Source organism: Pseudophryne corroboree, chromosome 1 (assembly GCF_028390025.1).
Source record: "Pseudophryne corroboree isolate aPseCor3 chromosome 1, aPseCor3.hap2, whole genome shotgun sequence".
In the NCBI taxonomy this organism is placed as follows: domain Eukaryota; kingdom Metazoa; phylum Chordata; class Amphibia; order Anura; family Myobatrachidae; genus Pseudophryne; species Pseudophryne corroboree.
Genome location: NC_086444.1, coordinates 1,042,046,728 through 1,042,065,536, shown reverse-complemented (window position 1 = coordinate 1,042,065,536; position 18,809 = coordinate 1,042,046,728). Strand labels below are relative to the sequence as shown.

Below are 18,809 nucleotides of genomic sequence, written 5' to 3'. Positions count from 1 at the left end.
CTCTTCATCCTCTTGGTCTGGCGGGTCCTCCTTGGTCCGGTGGGTCCTCCTTGGTCTGGTGGGTCCTCTTCATCCTCTTGGTCTGGTGGGTCCTCTTCATCCTCTTGGTCTGGCTGGTCCTCCTTGGTCTGGTGGGTCCTCTTCATCCTCTTGGTCTGGTAGGTCCTCTTCATCCTCTTGGTCCGGCAGGTCTTTCTTGACCAGGCGGGTCGTCCTTGGTCCGGCGGGTCCTCTTTGTCCTCTTGGTCCAACGGGTCCTCGGTCCGGCGTGACCTCCTTGGTATGGCGGGTCCTCTTCATCCTCTTGGTCTGGCGGGACCTCCTTGGTCCGGCGGGACCTCCTTGGTCCGGCGGGTCTTTTTGGTCTGACGGTAACTCTCGGTCCGGCGGGTCCGTCATCTTGGTCCGGCGGATCCTTTTGGTCCGGGGGGTCCTCTTGGTCCGGCGGGTACTTTTGGTCCGTCGGGCCCTCTTGGTCCGACGAGGCCTCTTCATCCTCTTGGTCTGGCGGTTCCTCTTTGTTCGGCGGGTCCTCTTGGTCCGGCGGATCCTCTTGGTCCGGCGGGTCCTCTTGGTCCGGCGGGTCCTCTTGGTCCGGCGGGTCCTCTTGGTTATCTTGGTCCGGCGGGTCCTCTTGGTCCATCGGTTCCTCTTGGTCATCTTGGTCTGGTGGGTCCTCTTGGTCCCACGGGTCCTCTTTCTCCACTTGGTCCCACGGGTCCTCTTTCTCCTCTTGGTCCCATGGGTCCTCTTTCTCCCATGGGTACTTTTCGACCTTTTGGACCGGCGGGTCCTCTTTATCCTCTTGGTCCGACCGGCAGGTTCCCTTGGTCCGGCGGGTCCCCTTGGTCCGGTGGGTCCCCTTGGTCCCATGGGTCCTCTTCATCCTCTTGTTCCTATGGGTCCTCTTCGTCCTCTTGGTTCCGATGGGTCCTCCTTGGTTCCGACGGTTCCTCTTGGTCCGGCGGGTCCTCTCCCTCCTCTTGGTCCGACGGGTCCTCTTGGTCCGACGGGTCCTCTTCTACCTCTTGGTCCGAACGATGGTCCTCTTGGTCCGACGGGTACTCTTCGACCTCTTGGTCCTACGGGTCCTCTTGGTTTGACCGACGGGTCCTCTTGGTCCGGCAGGTCCTCTTGGTTCGGCGGGTCCTCTTGATGCGGCGGTTCTTCTTGGTCCGACGGGTCCTCTTGGTCCGACGGGTCAACTTCCTCTTGGTCTGGCGGGTCCTCTTCCTCCTCTTGGTCCCACGGGTCCTCTTGGTGTGGCGGTTCCTCTTGGTTCGGCGGTTCCTCTTGGCGATCTTGGTCTGGCGGGTCCTCTTGGTCCCACGGGTCCTCTTTCTCCTCTTGGTCCCACGGGTCCTCTTTCTCCCACGGGTCCTCTTGGTCCCATGGGTCCTCTTCGACCTTTTTGGTCCGGCGGGTCCTCTTTATCCTCTTGGTCCGACTGGTGGGTTCCCTTGGTCCGGCTGGTTCCCTTGGAATGGCGGGTCTCCTTGGTATGGCGGATCCCCTTGGTCCAGTGGGTCCCCTTGGTCCCATGGGTCCTCTTCATCCTCTTGGTCCTCTACGTCCTCTTGGTTCCGATGGGTCCTCCTTGGTTCCGACGGTTCCTCTGGGTCCGGCGGGTCCTCTCCCTCCTCTTGGTCCGACGGGTCCTCTTGGTCCGACAGGTCCTCTTCTACCTCTTGGTACGACCTACGGTTCCTCTTGGTTCGACGGGTCCTCTTGGTCCGACGGGTACTCTTCGACCTCTTGGTCCTACGGGTCCTCTTTATCCTCTTGGTCCGACCGACAGGTCCTCTTGGTCCGGCGGGTCCTCTTGGTCCGGCGGCTCTCTTGATCCGGCGATTCCTCTTAGTCCGGCGGGTCCTCTTGGTTCGGCTGGTCATCTTCCTCTTGGTCTGGCGGGTCCTCTTCCTCCTCTTGGTCCAACGGGTCCTCTTGGTCCGACGGGCTCTCTTGGTCCCACGGGTCCTCTTAGTCCAGCGGGTCCTCTTGGTCCCGCGGGTCATATTTGTCCTCTTGGTCCCATGGGTCCTCTTTGTCCTCTTGGTCCCACGGGTCCTCTTTGTCCTCTGGGAACGGCGGGTCTTCTTGGTCCGACGGGTCTTCTTGGTCCAGTGGGTCCGTCCTCTTGGTCCGGTGGGTCCTCTTGGTCTGGCGGTTCCTCTACGTTCTCTTGGTCCGAGGGGTCCTCTTGATCTGCGGGTCCTCTTAATCCTCTTGGTCTGGCGGGTCCTCCTTGGTCCGGCAGGTCCTCCTTGGTCCGGCGGGTCCTCCTTGGTAAGGCGGGTCTTCTTCATCCTCTTGGTCTGGCAGGTCCTCTTCATCCTTTAGGTCCGGCGGGTCCTCCTTGGTCCGGCGGGTCCTCCTTGGTCCGGTGGGTCCTTCTTGGTCTGGCGGATCCTCTTGTCCGGCTGTTTTCATTGGTCCGGCTGGTCCTCCTTGGTCCGGCGGGTCCTTTTCATCCTCTTGGTCCGGCGGCACCTCCTTGGTCCGGCGGGTCCTCTTCATCCTCTTGGTCCGGCGGGTCCTCTTTGGTCCGGCGGTTCCTCCTTTTTCTGGCGGGTCCTCTTCATCCTCTTGGTCCAGCGGGAACTCCTTGGTCCGGCGGGTCCTCTTCATCCTCTTGGTCTGGCGGGTCCTCTTGTTCCAGTGAGTCCACCTTGGTCCGGCGGGTCCCCTTGGTCCGGCGGATCCTCTTCATTCTCTTGGTCCGGTGGGTCCTCTTGGTCTTGTGGGTCCTCTTCGTCCTCTTGGTCCAAGGGGTCCTCTTGGTCCGACAGGTCCTTTTCATCCTCTTGGTCTGGCGGGTCCTCCTTGGTCCGGCAGGTCCTCCTTGGTCCGGTGGGTCTGCTTCATCCTCTTGGTCCGGCAGGTTCTCTTCATCCTTTAGGTCCGGAGGGTCCTCCTTGGTCCGGTGGATCCTCTTGTCCGGCTGTTTTCATTGGTCCGACTGGTCCTCCTTGGTACGGCGGGTCCTTTTCATCCTCTTGGTCCGCCAGGACCTCCTTGGTCAGGCGGGTCCTCTTCATCCTCTTGGTCCGGTGGGTCCTCTTTGGTCTGGCGGGTCCTCTTCATCCTCTTGGTCCGGCGGGTCCTCTAGGTCCGGCTGGTCCTTTTGGTCCGGCGGGTCCTCTTGGTCCGACGGGGCCTTTTCATCCTCTTGGTCCGGTGGGTCCTCTTAGTACGGTGGGTCCCCTTGGTCCGGTGGGTCCCCTTGGTCCGGTGTGTCCTCTACATCCTCTTGGTTCTATGGGTCCTCTTGGTTCCGATGAGTCCTCCTTGGTTCCGACGGGTCCTCTGGGTCTGGCGGGTCCTCTTTGTCCTCTTGGTCCGACGGGTCCTCTGGGTCTGGCGGGTCCTCTTTGGTCCAGCGGGTCCTCCTTGGTCCGGCGGGTCCTATTTATCCTCTTGGTACGTCGGGTCCTCTTCATCCTCTTGGTCCGGCGAGTCCACCTTGGTCCAGTGGGTCCTCTTTGGTCCGGTGGGTCCTCTTTGGTCCAGCGGGTCCTCTTTGTTCCGGCGGGTCCTCCTTGGTCCAGCGGGTCCTCTTCATCCTCTTGGTCCGGCGGGACCTCCTTATTCCGGCGGGTCCTCATCATCCTCTTGGTCCGGCGGATCCTCTTGGTCCAGCAGGTCATCTCGGTCCGGCGAGTCCATCTTGGTCCGGCAAGTCCATCTTGGTCTGGCGAGTCCACCTTGGTCCAGCGGGTCCTCTTCATCCTCTTAGTCCGGCGGGTCCTCATCATCCTCTTGGTCCGGTAGGTCCTCTTGGTCCGGAGAGTCCTCTTCATCCTCTTGGTCTGGCGGGTCCTCTTCATCCTCTTGGTCCGGCGGGTCCTCCTTTGTCCGGCGGGTCCTCTTGGTACGGCGGGTCCTCGGTCCGGTGGGTCCTCTTGATCCTCTTGGTTTGGCGGGTCCTCTTTGGTCCGGCGGCTCCTCCTTGGTCCGGCAGGTCCTCTTCATCCTCTTGGTCCGGCGGGTCCCCTTCATCCTCTTGGTCTGGCGGGACCTCCTTGGTCCGGCGGGTCCTCCTTGGTCCGGCGGGTCCTCCTTGGTCCGGCGGGTCCTCATCATCCTCTTGGTTCGACGGGGACTCTTTATCCTCTTGGTCCAACCGACGGGTCCTCTTGGTCCGACCGACGGGTCCACTTGGTCCGACCGACGGGTCCACTTGGTCCGACCGACAGGTTCTCTTGGTCCGACCGACGGGTCCTCTTGGTCCGACCAACGGGTCCTCTTCGACCTCTTGGTCTGACGGGTCCTCTTGATCCGACGGGTCCTCTTGATCCGTCGGGTCCTCTTCTACCTCTTGGTCTGACCGACGGATCCTCTTGGTCCGGCGGGTCCTCTTCCTCCTCTTGGTCCCACGGGTCCTCTTCCTCCTCTTGGTCCGGTGAGTCCTCTTGGTTTGACGGGACCTCTTCTGACTCTTGGTCCGACTGACCGGTCCTCTTGGTCCGGCGGGTCCTCTTCTACCTCTTGGTCCGACCGACGGGTCCTCTTGGTCTGGCGGTTCCCCTTGGTTTGGCGGTTCCTCTTGGTCTGGCGGGTCCTCTTGGTCCGGCGGGTCCTCTTGGTTTGGCGGGTCCTCTCGGTCCGGCGGTTCCTCTCGGTCCGGCGGTTCCTCTTGGTCCGGCAGGTCCTCTTGGTCCGGCGGTTACCCTTGGTCATCTTGGTCTGGCGGGTCCTCTTGGTCCCACGGGTCCACTTCTCTTGGGCTTACGGGTCCTCTTTCTCCTCTTGGTCCCGTGGGTCCTCTTCGACCTCTTGGTCCGGCGGGTCCTCTTTATCCTCTTGGTCCGACCGACTGATCCTCTTGGTCTGACCGACGGGTCCTCTTGGTCCGACCGACAGGTCCTCTTGGTCCGACCGACGGGTCCTCTTCGACCTCTTGGTCCGCATGGTCCTCTTTTTTGTCTTGGTCCAACGGGTCCTCTTGGTCCGACGGGTCTCTTGGTCAGACGGGTCCTCTTCTACCTCTTGGTCTGACCGACGGAACCTCTTGGTCCGACGGGTCCTCTTGGTCCGATGGGTTCCCTTCCTCCTCTTGGTTTCACGGGTCCTCTTGGTCCCACGGGTCCAGTTCGACCTCTTGGTCCGGCGGTTCCTCTTTATCCTCTTGGTCAGACTGATGGGTCCTCTTGGTCCGACAGGTCCTCTTGGTCCGACGGGTCCTCTTCTACCTCTTGGTCCAACCGACGGGTCCTCTTGGTCTGGTGGGTCCTCTTCTACCTCTTGGTCTGACCGATGGGTCCTCTTGGTCCGGTGGATCCTCTTGGTTCGGCTGTTCCTCTTGGTCCGGCGGGTCCTCTTGGTCCGGCGGGTCCTCTTGGATCAGCGAGTCCACTTGGTCCGGCGGTTCCTCTTGTTTCGGCGGTTCCTCTTGGTCCGGCAGGTCCTCTTTGTCCGGTGGTTCCTCTTGGTCCTCTTGGTCCCATGGGTCCTCTTTCTCCTCTTGGTCCCATGGGTCCTCTTTCTCCTCTTGGTCCCACGAGTCCTCTTCGATCTCTTGGTCCGGCGGGTCTTCTTTATCCTCTTGGTCCGACCGGTGGGTCCCCTTGGTCCGGCGGGTCTCCTTGGTCCCACGGGTCCTCTTCATCCTCTTGGTCCTACGGGTCCTCTAAGTCCTCTTGGTTCCGATGGGTCCTCCTTGGTTCCGACGGGTCCTCTGGGTCTGGCGGGTCCTCTCCCTCCTCTTGGTCCGACGTGTCCTCTTGATCTGACGGGTCCTCTTGGTCCGACGGGTCCTCTTGGTCCGACGGGTCCTCTTGGTCCGACGGGTCCTCTTCGACCTCTTGGTCCTACAGGTCCTCTTTATCCTCTTGGTCCGACCGACGGGTCCTCTTGGTCCGGCGGTTCCTCTTGGTCCGGCAGGTCATCTTCCTCATGTCTGGCGGGTCCTCTTCCTCCTCTTGGTCCGACGGGTCCTCTTGGTCCCACGGGTCCTCTTTGTCCTTTTGGTCCCATGGTTCCTCTTTGTCCTCTTGGTCACACGGGTCCTCTTTGTCTCCTTGGTCCGGTGGGTCCTCCTTGGTCCGGCGGGTTCTCCTTGGTCCGGTGGGTCCTCCTTGGTCCGGCGGGTCCTCTTTGGTTCGGCCGGTCCTCCTTGGTCCGGTGGGTCCTATTCATCCTCTTGGTCCGGCGGGTCCTCTTTGGTCCGGTGGGTCCTATTCATCCTCTTGGTCCGGCGGGACCAACTTGGTCCGGCAGGTCCTCTTCATCCTCTTGGTCCGGCGAGTCCACCTTGGTCCAGTGGGTCCTCTTTGGTCTGGCGGGTCTTCCTTGGTCCGGCGGGACCTCCTCGGTCTGGCAGGTCTTCTTGGTCCGATGGGTCTTCTCGGTCCGACGGTTCCTTTTTGTCCAGCGGGTCCTCTTGGTCCAGCGGGTCCTCTTGGTCTGGCGGGTCCTCTTGGTCTGGCGGGTCCTCTTCATCCTCTCAGTCCGACGGGGACTCTTCATCCTCTTGGTCCGGCGGGTCCTCTACTACCTCTTGGGCCTATATTTACTAAAAATCCGAGTTTGCCTGATTTGTGTTTTTTTTTTCTAAGTCCCAATCCGGAAATTCACTAAGCACCAATCTCGGCAGTGTTTGGACTATTCGTGATGGTTTGATTTGCAAAGTTCAGAAATACGAATGTATAGACCATCGGTCAAACGCGGCGGTTATTTCATACAATACGGGAATTCACTATTCATTTTCGTATTTGGGTGTTAGTCTCTGAGTACTCAAATGCGGTCGTATTTTTTTGCGAATCGTTAATAAAAGCGGCAAAAAAATAGACCTGCTTTTTTCAGGCGTGTTTACATGTGTTGCAACTCAAAAATCAATCACACCTGAATACGGATGCCTATAAAAGGATGTTAGGCCCAATTCAATCCACCTACACTCAGAAATGGCAGCAGGACTGTGGACTAGTGATATTTTGTGTGCTGTGGGATTCCTCAGACTCAGACATCAGCCTGTAAGTAACCAGGGCCAACAAACTGAACATGGTCAGCAGGTTGTACAGGTTCCGCGGAGGCTGCGCAGGCCTCGTTTTTTAGGAGGCGTTAAAACTTGAATGCATTGTCCGATGATATGGTCATACAGATGTTCCGTCTAAATCGTAACAACATTTTCCGTCTGTATGACCTTTTCAAACTGGGCCTAGACCCTGAGACAGCACGCTCTCGCTTTGTCTTAGGCCTGCACAAACTCATGGCTGTGTTGCACTTTATGGCTACTGGTAGCTTTCAGGCTGTGTCTGGGGATGTCATAGGAATCTCACAGCCCTCATTGTCGAGAATATTAACAAAGTTGATGTATACCTAACTACCTCTTCTTTTTTGTTTTTGTTTTAATTTCTCGGTGGACAGTTCTGTCGTAAAATCTCATGTTTATTGTTCTTTCAAATATACACACAGGTGTTGGCTGTTTTGCAGCCCCACATCGATGCCTCAATCTGCTTCCCTACCCAGGAGTCTCAGTGGCATGCCGTCAGGGTAGATTTCTATGAGCTGGCTGGCATGCCCAATGTGCTTGGAGACAAAGATTGCACACACATTCAGCTGAGACCACCTAGGGGCAGGCAGCACATATATACTAATCGCCATCAAGAACACTCCACAAATGTGCAGGTGGTTTGTGATGCAAATCTCAAAATAATGAGTGTTGTTGCTGGTTACCCTGGGGGCTGCCATGACTCCTTCATCCTCAGTCAGTCATCCCTCTTTGATAAGTTTGAGGACGGACAAATGCCAGATGGATGGCTGCTTGGTATGTAATTTGATATGAGTAGGCCTGCGTATACTTTGTCCAAATACAGGGGCAGATGTATTAACCTGTAGAAGGCATAAGGAAGTGAGAAACCAGTGATATGTGCAAGGTGATAAAGGCACCAGCCAATCAGCTCCAATATGTAAATGAACATTTAGGAACAGATTGTCCGCTGCCTTTATTACCTTGCACATATCACTGGTTTATCACTTCCTTATGCCTTCTACAGGTTAATACATCTGCCCCACAGTGTGTTACTTATGTGTTGCTGTATCTTAACATGAATCACGTTACTATATCTGTCTTTTAGGTGATGGAGGATATGGCTGTTTCTCTTGGCTTCTAACTCCATTGTCCCGACCTGATACCCCTGCTGAACACAATTACAATCATGCACATAAGTCCACGCAGAATGTGATAGAAAGATGTTTTGGTGTGCTGAAATCTAAGTTTCGGTGTCTGGATAAGTCTGGTGGCCTTTTGTTGTATAGTCCCTCGAAGGTGACTCAAATTGTGTTCTGCTGCTGCTTTCTTCATAACATGTGTTTTCAACAACATCTGCCACATGTTGAGGAGGAGGAAGAAAGCAGCCAGCAAGCAGAGGAATTAGAGACATCTAGTGATACTTGGAGTACAGATGTAGGGAGGCAGGTTAGGCAAGAGCTCATCACTCGCTATTTCTAAGGTAAGTTTGGTTTGCTAATTTCATTTGTTGTGTAATCATAAATAGATGTTGGCCCATTTTTATTGTAAAAACCATTACTCAGAATGTGTCTGTCTCCTTGAGACATACAAACATACCCTCGCTTTATGCAAAACTAATGTTGCATGTGTATTGTGTTTATTTGAAAAATCAAAGCAACAGATTATGAGTGGCATGCATTAAGTCTGGATAAGTGTTCTTAAACTTGCACTGATAATTTATTACAAGCACACATAATCCACATAGTAATTTATTTAGTATTTAACTTTATGATTGTGTGTAACGTCCTAATGCACAGGTTCTCAAACTCGGCCCTCAGGACCCCACACAGTGCATGTTTTGCAGGTAACCCAGTAGAAGCACAGGTGTATGAATTACTCACATACACATTTTAAAATGTTCACAGGTGGAGCTAATTATGTCACTTGTGATTCTGTGAGGAGACCTGCAAAACATGCACTGTGTGGGGTCCTGAGGGCCGAGTTTGAGAACCTGTGTTCTAAATAAACAGTCCTAAACATATAATATGTTAGCCTTGAGGAATACATGTGTCCCTATGTGTGATGCTCCATCATATTTAAGGGACACAAACTTACTCTCATCCAAAATAATTTATTTCGTAATGATTGCTGCAGTAAACTTGCTGATTTGTAAGTAAATACACAGTTTGCCACATATATACATTATTATACACATTATTATTTTGTTGGTTAAAAAAATTATTATTTTTTGGTTTCTGCATCATGTGTAATAACATTATTACTCATTTTTAACACACACAAACATGTCCCAACAGTAATAACATTCATTTTGGCAATGAATTATCTCAATTCAATGACAACATATTAAAAGCTTTTTACGCAACTCAATTGTGTTATTCTTGTAATGTTGTATAGAGAAGAAAGGTAAAATAGTTAACAATCACATTGTAATGTGGATTGGCTGCAGGATATGAGAATGATTGGAATCTAAAAAGAGTAATGATTAGAAAAAAATCAAGTGGTCTGGTTACTTCCTGCTAACATGTATGTGGCTGCCTGCCAATGATTGTGTGTGCAGGATAGGAGAATGATTGGAATCTAGAAAGAGTAATGATTAGAAAAAAATCAAGTGGTCTGGTTACTTCCTGCTAACATGTATGTGCAGCTCCAACAACAAAGAAAACAAAGATGGTAAAGAATAAATGTGCATACAAATTTTATGCTGTTGTTTGTACCACTTATAATTAATGATGTTGTATAAATTGTCAAGGAGCTAAGTGTTATATATATTTTGCCAAACATACACTTACTATTTTGAATTACTTCTCAGAAATTTAAAATTTGTTTGTTTTGTGTTAATTTTTTTTGGGTGCCTGCTTGTCCTGCCCTTTGCCTTTAGCACTGTCATGTTGTCGTGCTCTGGTGGAGCGTCTTCGTGGTGATGAGACTGGCATGATATTTGGAGTAGTCGTACCAGAACTGCTGCTTGTTTGCTGTTGGTGCATGGATCTGAGTGTTTCATTCAGGTTAGTGAGGGTGGCATTGAGTTCACGTGTAGCAGCATTTTGATTGTCTACAAATCAGAATAAACTTTCATGAATCTTTTGATTGGTTTGAAAAATGTTCATATAACTTTGCTGTTGTCTGTGCTGTTCTTCCATTATGCGCTGTAAGTTGCCCATGACCTGTGTAATGTCTGTACGCATGAGTTCCATGGTATTGCCAATTCTGGTTGTTTGTTCATTTTGTCTACTCATATTTCTGGTTATACTTCTGAGGTGACATGGTAGGCTTGCAAACATTTGTGTCTGCCTATGCAGGCAATCTTCATTAGTGGCCTGCTGTCTAGCCCAAATGGTCCAAAACACCTGATCAGGGCCTTGTGTTACTGGTGTTGTTGGGCTGTGTTGTGGTGGTGGTGTGCTTTGCTGTGGTGGTGTACTCACAGGTGCTGGGGGCTGATTCCTTGGCTTAATGGCTGCATTTCTAAGATGATTGTCTCCTCCATGTCACTGTGTTGCTGTTGTTGCGGAGGGATGCTGTTACCAGGACTAGAAGCTGAAATGTCGAAAAATTTGCCGTTAGCTATCCATATGTTTGATAAATGAAAACAAATCACTACACATGGAACACATGTCATTCACTGTTGCTTTCAGATATTCTGCCTAGCAACATCATCACTCATAACTTAAATACATACATATGCCTGTTTGTGGCAAATGTGTCTGGTTACTTAATTGTGAAAGCAAACACTTTAGTTTTATTGTAGATCAGACATACTCCACCATAAAAATACATTGTAATCCATAATGTGTTACCTTATAGCTTTTCTAAAACAAACATAGTAATGTTTTTATATGTATTTGGCAATGTGAGCTCAAACACACATGTGAAAATTTGATAAACAACCTTACTATTTGCAAACATTAAACATGACATTCTGTTGCAGCATCTTACACACAATGTGCTACTGTATGGCTCAAGTGGACATACATATCTGTACTGGATGTGGACAAGGCCATTTTGCTTGGATTCCATTTCATGTTTTACTTACTTTGGTAAGTATATAAGTTTTTGATGTGTTTTGACTTAATGCGTTTATGAAAAAGTTTGATTACGATCTAAAATTGTTTACATTTATTTCAGTTTGATACTCACAATCAAGATGAGGGGAGTGTGGATGACGTCTTGGAGGTGTGTCCAAAATTTGGAGTGGGGGGACCGAACATACTGTCGATAATCTTCGTGGCGGGGTAGCCTGCTGTGGTTGGCCCTGGACATCAGACCTTGCTTTCTTTGCTGCCACAGGTTTTTTGTGGTGATGTCTTACAGAAGTCCCACTCTGCTGCTCCAGACTTCTTTTGATGGACCTATTAATGAAAGTGAAATTTTGTTATGGCCATTCCTTTACAAACATACCCTATACTACAATGGACACTTTACCTGCTTCCGCAGCGTCATCATCATCAGATGTGCTGGGAGTTACTGGAGGACGAGTAGTACTGCTTTTTTCAAACACTGTAAAAAAAAATAAAACACTCATGTATTCACGCTATTGTTGATACATCCACCCATTATGCTTATAAACATGTATTCTTTAAGAAATGCTTGCTTTATTTTTATGAAAAACATAAGGACCGGAAACAAAAAAAAACACTACATAAAACAATAAACATTGTCCAATAGCCATATGCACTATGGAAAGTTCAACACAGGAAAACATGTACAGGACACTGACATAGGCCACAAGTAAAAATACATACATTAACAACCACAAACACACACATCTTCATTTTGTAATGAAAGGAAAAATATTACAGATGCAATATATAAATTGCGCTGTGATGTGGCACTCCAAACACACATTACCACTATATGAGCCAAAAATAAAAATAAATAAATAAAAAATTACACTGCAGTGTTGTGTCACGGTACAAATACAAACTCAAACTGAACAAACAAATAGTGTTTTTTTACTAAAAAATATTACATTCTGTAATAATGACATTACACATGTAAGTGGTTTCCAAACCACTTTCCACTACTCCAGCCTCTAACATGACAACCACTGTTTTTGAAACATTGCACATGGATAACCTAAATATAAAACATAGTCCAAATTAAAAAAAACAAAAAATGTCCAAAAGGAAAACATTATTGCAGTACAATTCAATGACACACCAAGTCCAAACTACACATGCAAAATATACTGGGAAAAAACACATGACATACAATAAAGTAAGGTGTTACATTGGCTTTTGTATAAAACATTACCCAAAACAATGTATTTGCTGACAAACACTTGAAGATGGGAGTAATAAAAAATAAATAAATAAATAAATAAGGTCATAGAATGTTAATGCAAATACACATGCTCACCATTATTCCTGGGCCTATCTGAATCCCGGACATGGGTTGCAGAGGCTACTTCAGGAGGTATTACACTCCGCATGGGCTCCTCATACTCCAGATATCTTGCAATATAGGGCTGGCCACCACCGGTATTTCGAGCCGACTTCGCCTCCTTGGCCATTTTGGACTTGATACGTCGCTTTATGTCATAGTACCGTTTGCGGCACTTGTCCTCCGTCCGCTTGACCACTCCCTCACTATTGACAGCAGCAACAACTTTCGCCCACAACACCGTCTTCTTCCGTGTTGGCACCTTGGCGGACTCAGGCCCAAATAGCTGCCGCTGATAGTTCATCAGCTCACGCACCAATGCAACATTTTCAGCAAAACTAAACTTTACATTCCGCCCAGTCTTAGTAGTGGTGCGTGGCTGCGTAGCTGTCTGACTGCCACTATCACTGTCACTTGAGGCTGCTGCAGCAACCTCACCCACCTCCTCCACCTGACCGACCTCCTCCCCCTCACTCACACCCTCCACCTCACCCACCTCTGAGTCACACATAATTGTGTGTCTAAACACTTAACACAGAAAAAAAATAGACAAACAACACACTCCTCCACTACCACTACACAACTCACACACACACACCCACACACACAAACACAAACACTGACAAGGGACTATAAAGAAAAATAACTTGGACAAAAAATGAGACAAAACCACAAAAAACAAGACTACAAGAATGACAAGACAACTTTCAAACACAATACCACACTCAGAAATCGCTACCAACACTCCTCACCAAACCACAAATTCACCTACCTCCACAGCACAACCGCCCTCCTCCTCACCACTAACTAAACCCACGAGGTGCGGACGGTTTAGGGCGTATTTATATGGTTGAGCACAGACACTCCTACATCTAAAACACAACCAATCACGAACGGGGATGAAAAACGAAACTAAAAGTGAAAATGCGGCCGGGGTCTTAAAAAAAACCCTGCCGCGTTTAACTTAGAAAAAATACCGGTAAAAACAACCAAAAGACGTACGCAAATGACAATGACGGCCGAGAATGGTCCAAAAAAACCCGACTGGCATCGACATCGGAAAACACGAAAATCATAAAGTCGACTGCTTCGTAACTTTGCGTATATAGGCCCTCATTCTGAGTTGATCGCAGTGAATCATCGCATCGCAAACGGGCAGAAAACAACTAAACGCGCATGCGCAAAAGCAGAAATACGAATGCGCGAGCATAGCGATACGACACTTGTGCAGAAATACTACAAAGAAAACTGCTCGTTACACAGAAACGAAAATGGGGAGTGGCGAAGGCGTGACAGAGGCGCGACTTCGCAATCTGACGACATGGGCGTGAAAGTGGGTGTCTAGTGTGGGAGTATGCAACTAGCAGTAGGCGTGTTTTCGCAGAAATGCATTTTCGCAGTTAAACTTAACATATCAATTCCTCGCAATCTTGACGCAGCAGCCGAGTAGGTCTGCAGTTACTCTGCATTTGCGAAGTAGTGTTACAAGTGTGTATGCAATAATTAGCAGGTAATTGGAGAGCCCATTCATCTGTTGTCCAATTACTTGCTAAACACTGCTCTGCTGAAGTACTGCAAACAGCAATTGTGTGGACACATTACATGTTTATTCTAAGCACCTATAAATCTGTAACGCTGCCAAATAAGGTTTTTATTGTGAGTCAAGTTTTTGGAAAAACATTCATGTTAAGTGCATGTTTTAATGTGTTAAATACTACCAAATGCAAACAAGTGAAATTAACAAAACTTCAAAACTACATCAGCAACATCGAAACTACATAAAATGTTACCTTTGTATATCCCAAATATCAGGACCAACATAATGCAGCATACACTTAATTTGTTGCTTAAATAAAACTTTTATCTTTGGTTAGAATATCTGACAATGTTTAAAATTATGTCCTGTTGCCCATAGTAAAACAAAACCTGAGTTGTGACTATTTTTATAATATGGACATTAAAGTGTGGTGCAAGGCATACCTGTTGCATTTTTAAAGATGCAATGCTTGTATGTTTTTTCAGATTGTTCCCTTGTTCCCCAAGTGTCTATATGCTTTGCTAAACTTTCCTGGACTAAGATTAACATAATGCATTAACTTTAATAAAGTACACAAACTTTTTTTTTTTATTACTGCTGTAATATATTTAGTGATCCAAACAACATGGCTACAGGTGAGTATCACAGGCAAAGATGGACCAAGCAGCAAGCAGATGCCACTGACACAAATGACATAGCAGAACTCAGTACTAGGGAAACTCCATCTTCTGACAAAATAATAATTTAAATGCAAATAAATAATATGGTGTAAACACCATGCCAGACAAATATATTTGGGGAACTGAGAAAGATTCAGGAGCCAGCACACAAACACAACAATACACAGCACACTAGGAAGAGGAAGATGGCTCTGGTGTACAGGTAAAAAAAGCTCACAGGCTACAATATATCAAAACAGAAATAATAAATTTCACTAAGAGGGAGTTAGCCATTCTGGCCACACAAGCCAACACAAAAAAAACATAGAGACAACATGAAAAACATGGGTGCTGCCCATCTGGAGAGACATCACTTTCTTTTTTTTTTCCTCGCCTGATGCTGTTCTTCTTGGCTTGCTTTGCGGAGCGACCTTCGTGTGCCCTGCCCAGTGGGATGTTCTTCCTGGGCAGGGGCAGGGGAGGGAGCCGATGTGGCTGGCTCTCTGCCACTGTGGGCAAGGGAGACAGCGATGGCCTGGAGCCCTTGCAAGATGTTATTTGCAAGGTTTTGGAATGAGGAGGCAAGTTGATCTTGTCCCTGCCTGATCTCTGCCAGACCTTGGCAGAGTTGAGCAACACCTTGCTCCACACTGGTTCTGTGCTCAGTGAGCCGGACAGCTATCTGGCTTACCTCCCGGATCATCCTGTCCTGAAAAGCGTTTAGGCTCTCACCATACCTAGCTATTTCAAGCAGGATCTCCGGGATAGCAGAGGGTTGGGTGGGGGGGCCAGTTGGAACCTGGATAGGTGGGATTTGGGGTCCCACACTGCCAGACACACTAGGTCCCTCCACCTCAGCCTCAGCCACATAACCCTCCTGTGACTCTACCTGCTCACCCCCCTGTGCTGTGTTATGTGCAAAGCAAATAGAAGAATGTGTGGAAAAAGAGTAGAAAAAAACAATATGAGACTTTTGTAACAAAAGCAATTAAACAATACAAATATGTGTGTAAACTTACCTGGCAAGTCATGTTCCGTCAGTATTTCAGGCAGGTCCGTGTCCATATAAGACACCCCTGACCCCTCCTCATAACTGACACAGTCCATCGCCATCTCCTCCAACTCTGTATACTCCACAGCGACAGCTGGTCCGCCCCCTGTAGCCCTGGAGGCATTCCACTCCGCAGACCTCTTGCCCTTCAGGCGGGATTTGAAGTCGGCCCAACTACATATATTTGAAAAAATATGGGGCAAGGTATATTTTTAAAATAAATTCCTGCTTTAATATATAGGACACATGTTCTGCATTTGGTTGCTATAGACAACATCACATGTAACTAGCTTTTTAAGAATACTTTGCACAGATAATGGACTGCCAATATACACTTACCGTCATCTAACTTCCTGTGATGTTCGGACTATAGAGCCGACTTCATTCACAGAATGAGTGATGTCCCTCCAGATTCGATCTTTGGTAGCAGCACCCATGTTTTTTGGTCCTCTATGTATTTTTGACATGGCCTGTGTGACCAAAACACGCAACTCCCTCTTAGTGAATGCGGGCTGCCTTTTTTTTCGCCTTGAATTAGCCTGTGAGCTTTGTTCCTGTTCCTCCTCACCATCTTCCTCGTCACTAGCTGCTTGTGTATGTTGTGGTTGTGCGGCTAATGCTGAATCTCCCTCAGTTTCCCCAGTCTGTCTGTCTGGCAGGGTAACCCCTCCTAACTGCTGGGTATCAGAAGCTGGAATGTCTCTAGTACTGAGTCCTGCTTCTTCAGAATCCGCAGAGGCGGATTCCAGCATTTGCCGACGCAATGCTATTTGTCTTTGTGCCAATGCGGCCTGCTGCCGCTGCACGCGGTCCATCTCTGCTGCCAAATCCTCACGAGTAGCCATGTTGCTAATGACATGTCTGTACGCACAGGTGTGTAGGTATTTATAGCTACGTGCGTTGCGAAAAATCACACATGTGTAAATTATGCTAATTGTGTGACTGATTGTACTGCTTATTTAAGAGCCTTGTTTGCATCCTGTGTGAGTGGGTGTATGATGATAAAAACTGCTGTGTGTTATCATCGAAGGTGGTCGTCTTTGGTACAACTTTGCAGTGAGTAATTTTTGCATTGTCTTGCAGACAGATGTCCGTTTATTCGCTTTAAACATTTTGTATAGCGTAGTGCGTTTTTTTTGCTAAGTTTCTTTTGTGAGTATTCCTATATTACTCAATTATCAAGCCAAGTATGTATGGTGGTGCAATGGAACTGGGTTTATGTATTTTGGAGGATATCTGTTTGATATTTTAATGGTTTAGTATGCCATATGTTTTTTTTCTTACCTGTACTTTACAGTGTGTATGTTACACTGTTCACACAGTTTGTTTGATTTATTAGACTCCTTCTGTGTCTCTTGTAGGTGTCTCATTGTTGGATTTAGGTTCCATATTTTGTTTTTGCAAAAGTAGGCTGATTTTTTGTTCTTTTTTCAAACAAATAAGAAACTTCATTTATTGACCAGGTAAGTAGACTATCCCTGTGTGTGCTGCTGTTTGTTGTAATTGTCTATATGATCTCTTAGACTTCTTCTGTGTCTCTTGTAGGTGTCTGTTTGTTGGATTTAGTTTCCATATTTTGATTTTGCCCAAGTAGGAAGATTTTTTGTTCTTTTTTTCAAACAAATAAGAAACTTCATTTATTGACAAGGTAAGTAGACTATCCCTGTGTGTGCTGCTGTTTGTTGTAATTGTCTATATGATCTCTTAGACTCCTTCTGTGTCTCTTGTAGGTGTCTCATTGTTGGATTTAGGTTCCAGATTTTGATTTTGACTGATTATTTGTTCTTTTTTCTAATACATTTGAAACTTCATTTATTGACCAGGTAAGTAGTCTATCCCTGTGTGTCCTGGAGTGTGTTTGTAGCAAGTGTGTATCTTATTTTTTATTGGCCATTTCTCTATCTAGTAGGTGTTATTTCTTGGTTTACAAAGCATTTACTTTTGACAAAGTAGGGCTGATTTTTGCTGTATTAGCTACTAAAGGACACCCTTTTTTGACGTTTTTTTTAATTAACAAACTAATTTACATTATTCCTACTTAGTTGTTTGAATATATATTGTGGCAGTTATTATATGGGTATGTTTGAAATCTCAAATACTTTTTGATTTGTGATGTTAACCTATGTTTGAAATAATTAGCTAAAGGTTTCTTTTTGTTTTGTTTCCAATTTTGTGTTTTGGACCCGTATTTTATTCTTGAAGAAATGGAGTATGCTCCTGCAGTAAGTTAACACCCATACACTTTGTCTTTGATTATGGCTGACAATGTGTGGTTTTTTTTTGTAATTTTTAAAAATGATTCTTACCTTCATTTTAAGTTGGTGATGTCCGTTCATGTGGCAGCTGAAGCCCTCCCACCCCAACCCACGGAACCACTCCCACCCCAACCGCTGCAAGCCCTCCAACCGCAACCGGCTCCTCATCATCCAAGGCAACGGAGGCGTGCTAGGCCACCAATTTTCCGTACCCGTGTCCTCCTTTTTGGGATGCCTGATGATGTGGTTTTGCGCAGATACAGGCTGCCACCTCATCTAATCCTAGACACTCTCTCCATAATAGAGAGTGATCTAGAACAATCCATTAGGTATCCTACAGCAATACCAGCATTGACACAATTCCTTGCTGTGTTACATTTTGTGGCCACTGGTTCATACCAGCATGTTGTGGGTGATCTGGTTGGCATGTCGCAGGGCCAGTTCAGTAAGGTCCTGCGGCGTGTCAGCCAGGCTTTTATTAAGCGCGTTAAGCAATTTATTGCTATGCCTTTGGATGTTGGGGCCCTAGATGTGGTGAAGCGGCAATTTGAGGAAGGTGGTAGTTGCTTCCCACATGTTATTGGGGTTGTGGATGGCACACATGTAGCTATTGTACCACCAAGACATAATGAAGAAATTTATAGAAACAGGAAACTGTTTCATTCTCTGAATGTAATGGTTGTTTGTGGGCCATCCCTCCAGATCCTGTCCCTGAATGCTAAGTTCCCGGGGAACTCCCATGATGCCCATGTCATTAGACAATCAGGGATATGGCACAGATTAAGATCGATGGAAGGACAAGACATGTGGTTATTGGGTGAGTGTTATTATTTATTTACTTACTCTCCCTCCTCTTGGTCCGATGTGTCCTCTTGATCTGACGGGTCCTCTTGGTCCGACGGGTCCTCTTGGTCCGAATGGTCCTCTTGGTCCGATGGGTATGCTTCGACCTCTT

General features: G+C 48.0%; 1 protein-coding gene across 1 annotated transcript; it reads right to left on the bottom strand.

Annotated features, from left to right (window-relative positions):
• Positions 1-4,284: 4,284 nt before the first annotated feature.
• On the bottom strand, positions 4,285-5,814 carry LOC135050360 (uncharacterized protein DDB_G0286299-like; the record flags this gene model as incomplete). The annotated part of the gene is made up of 3 exons (XM_063956820.1): positions 4,285-4,698; positions 5,255-5,584; positions 5,734-5,814. Coding segments are annotated over 3 exons (798 nt in total), but the record flags the coding sequence as incomplete, so codon positions are not given.
• Between the last annotated feature and the right edge of the window lie 12,995 nt (positions 5,815-18,809).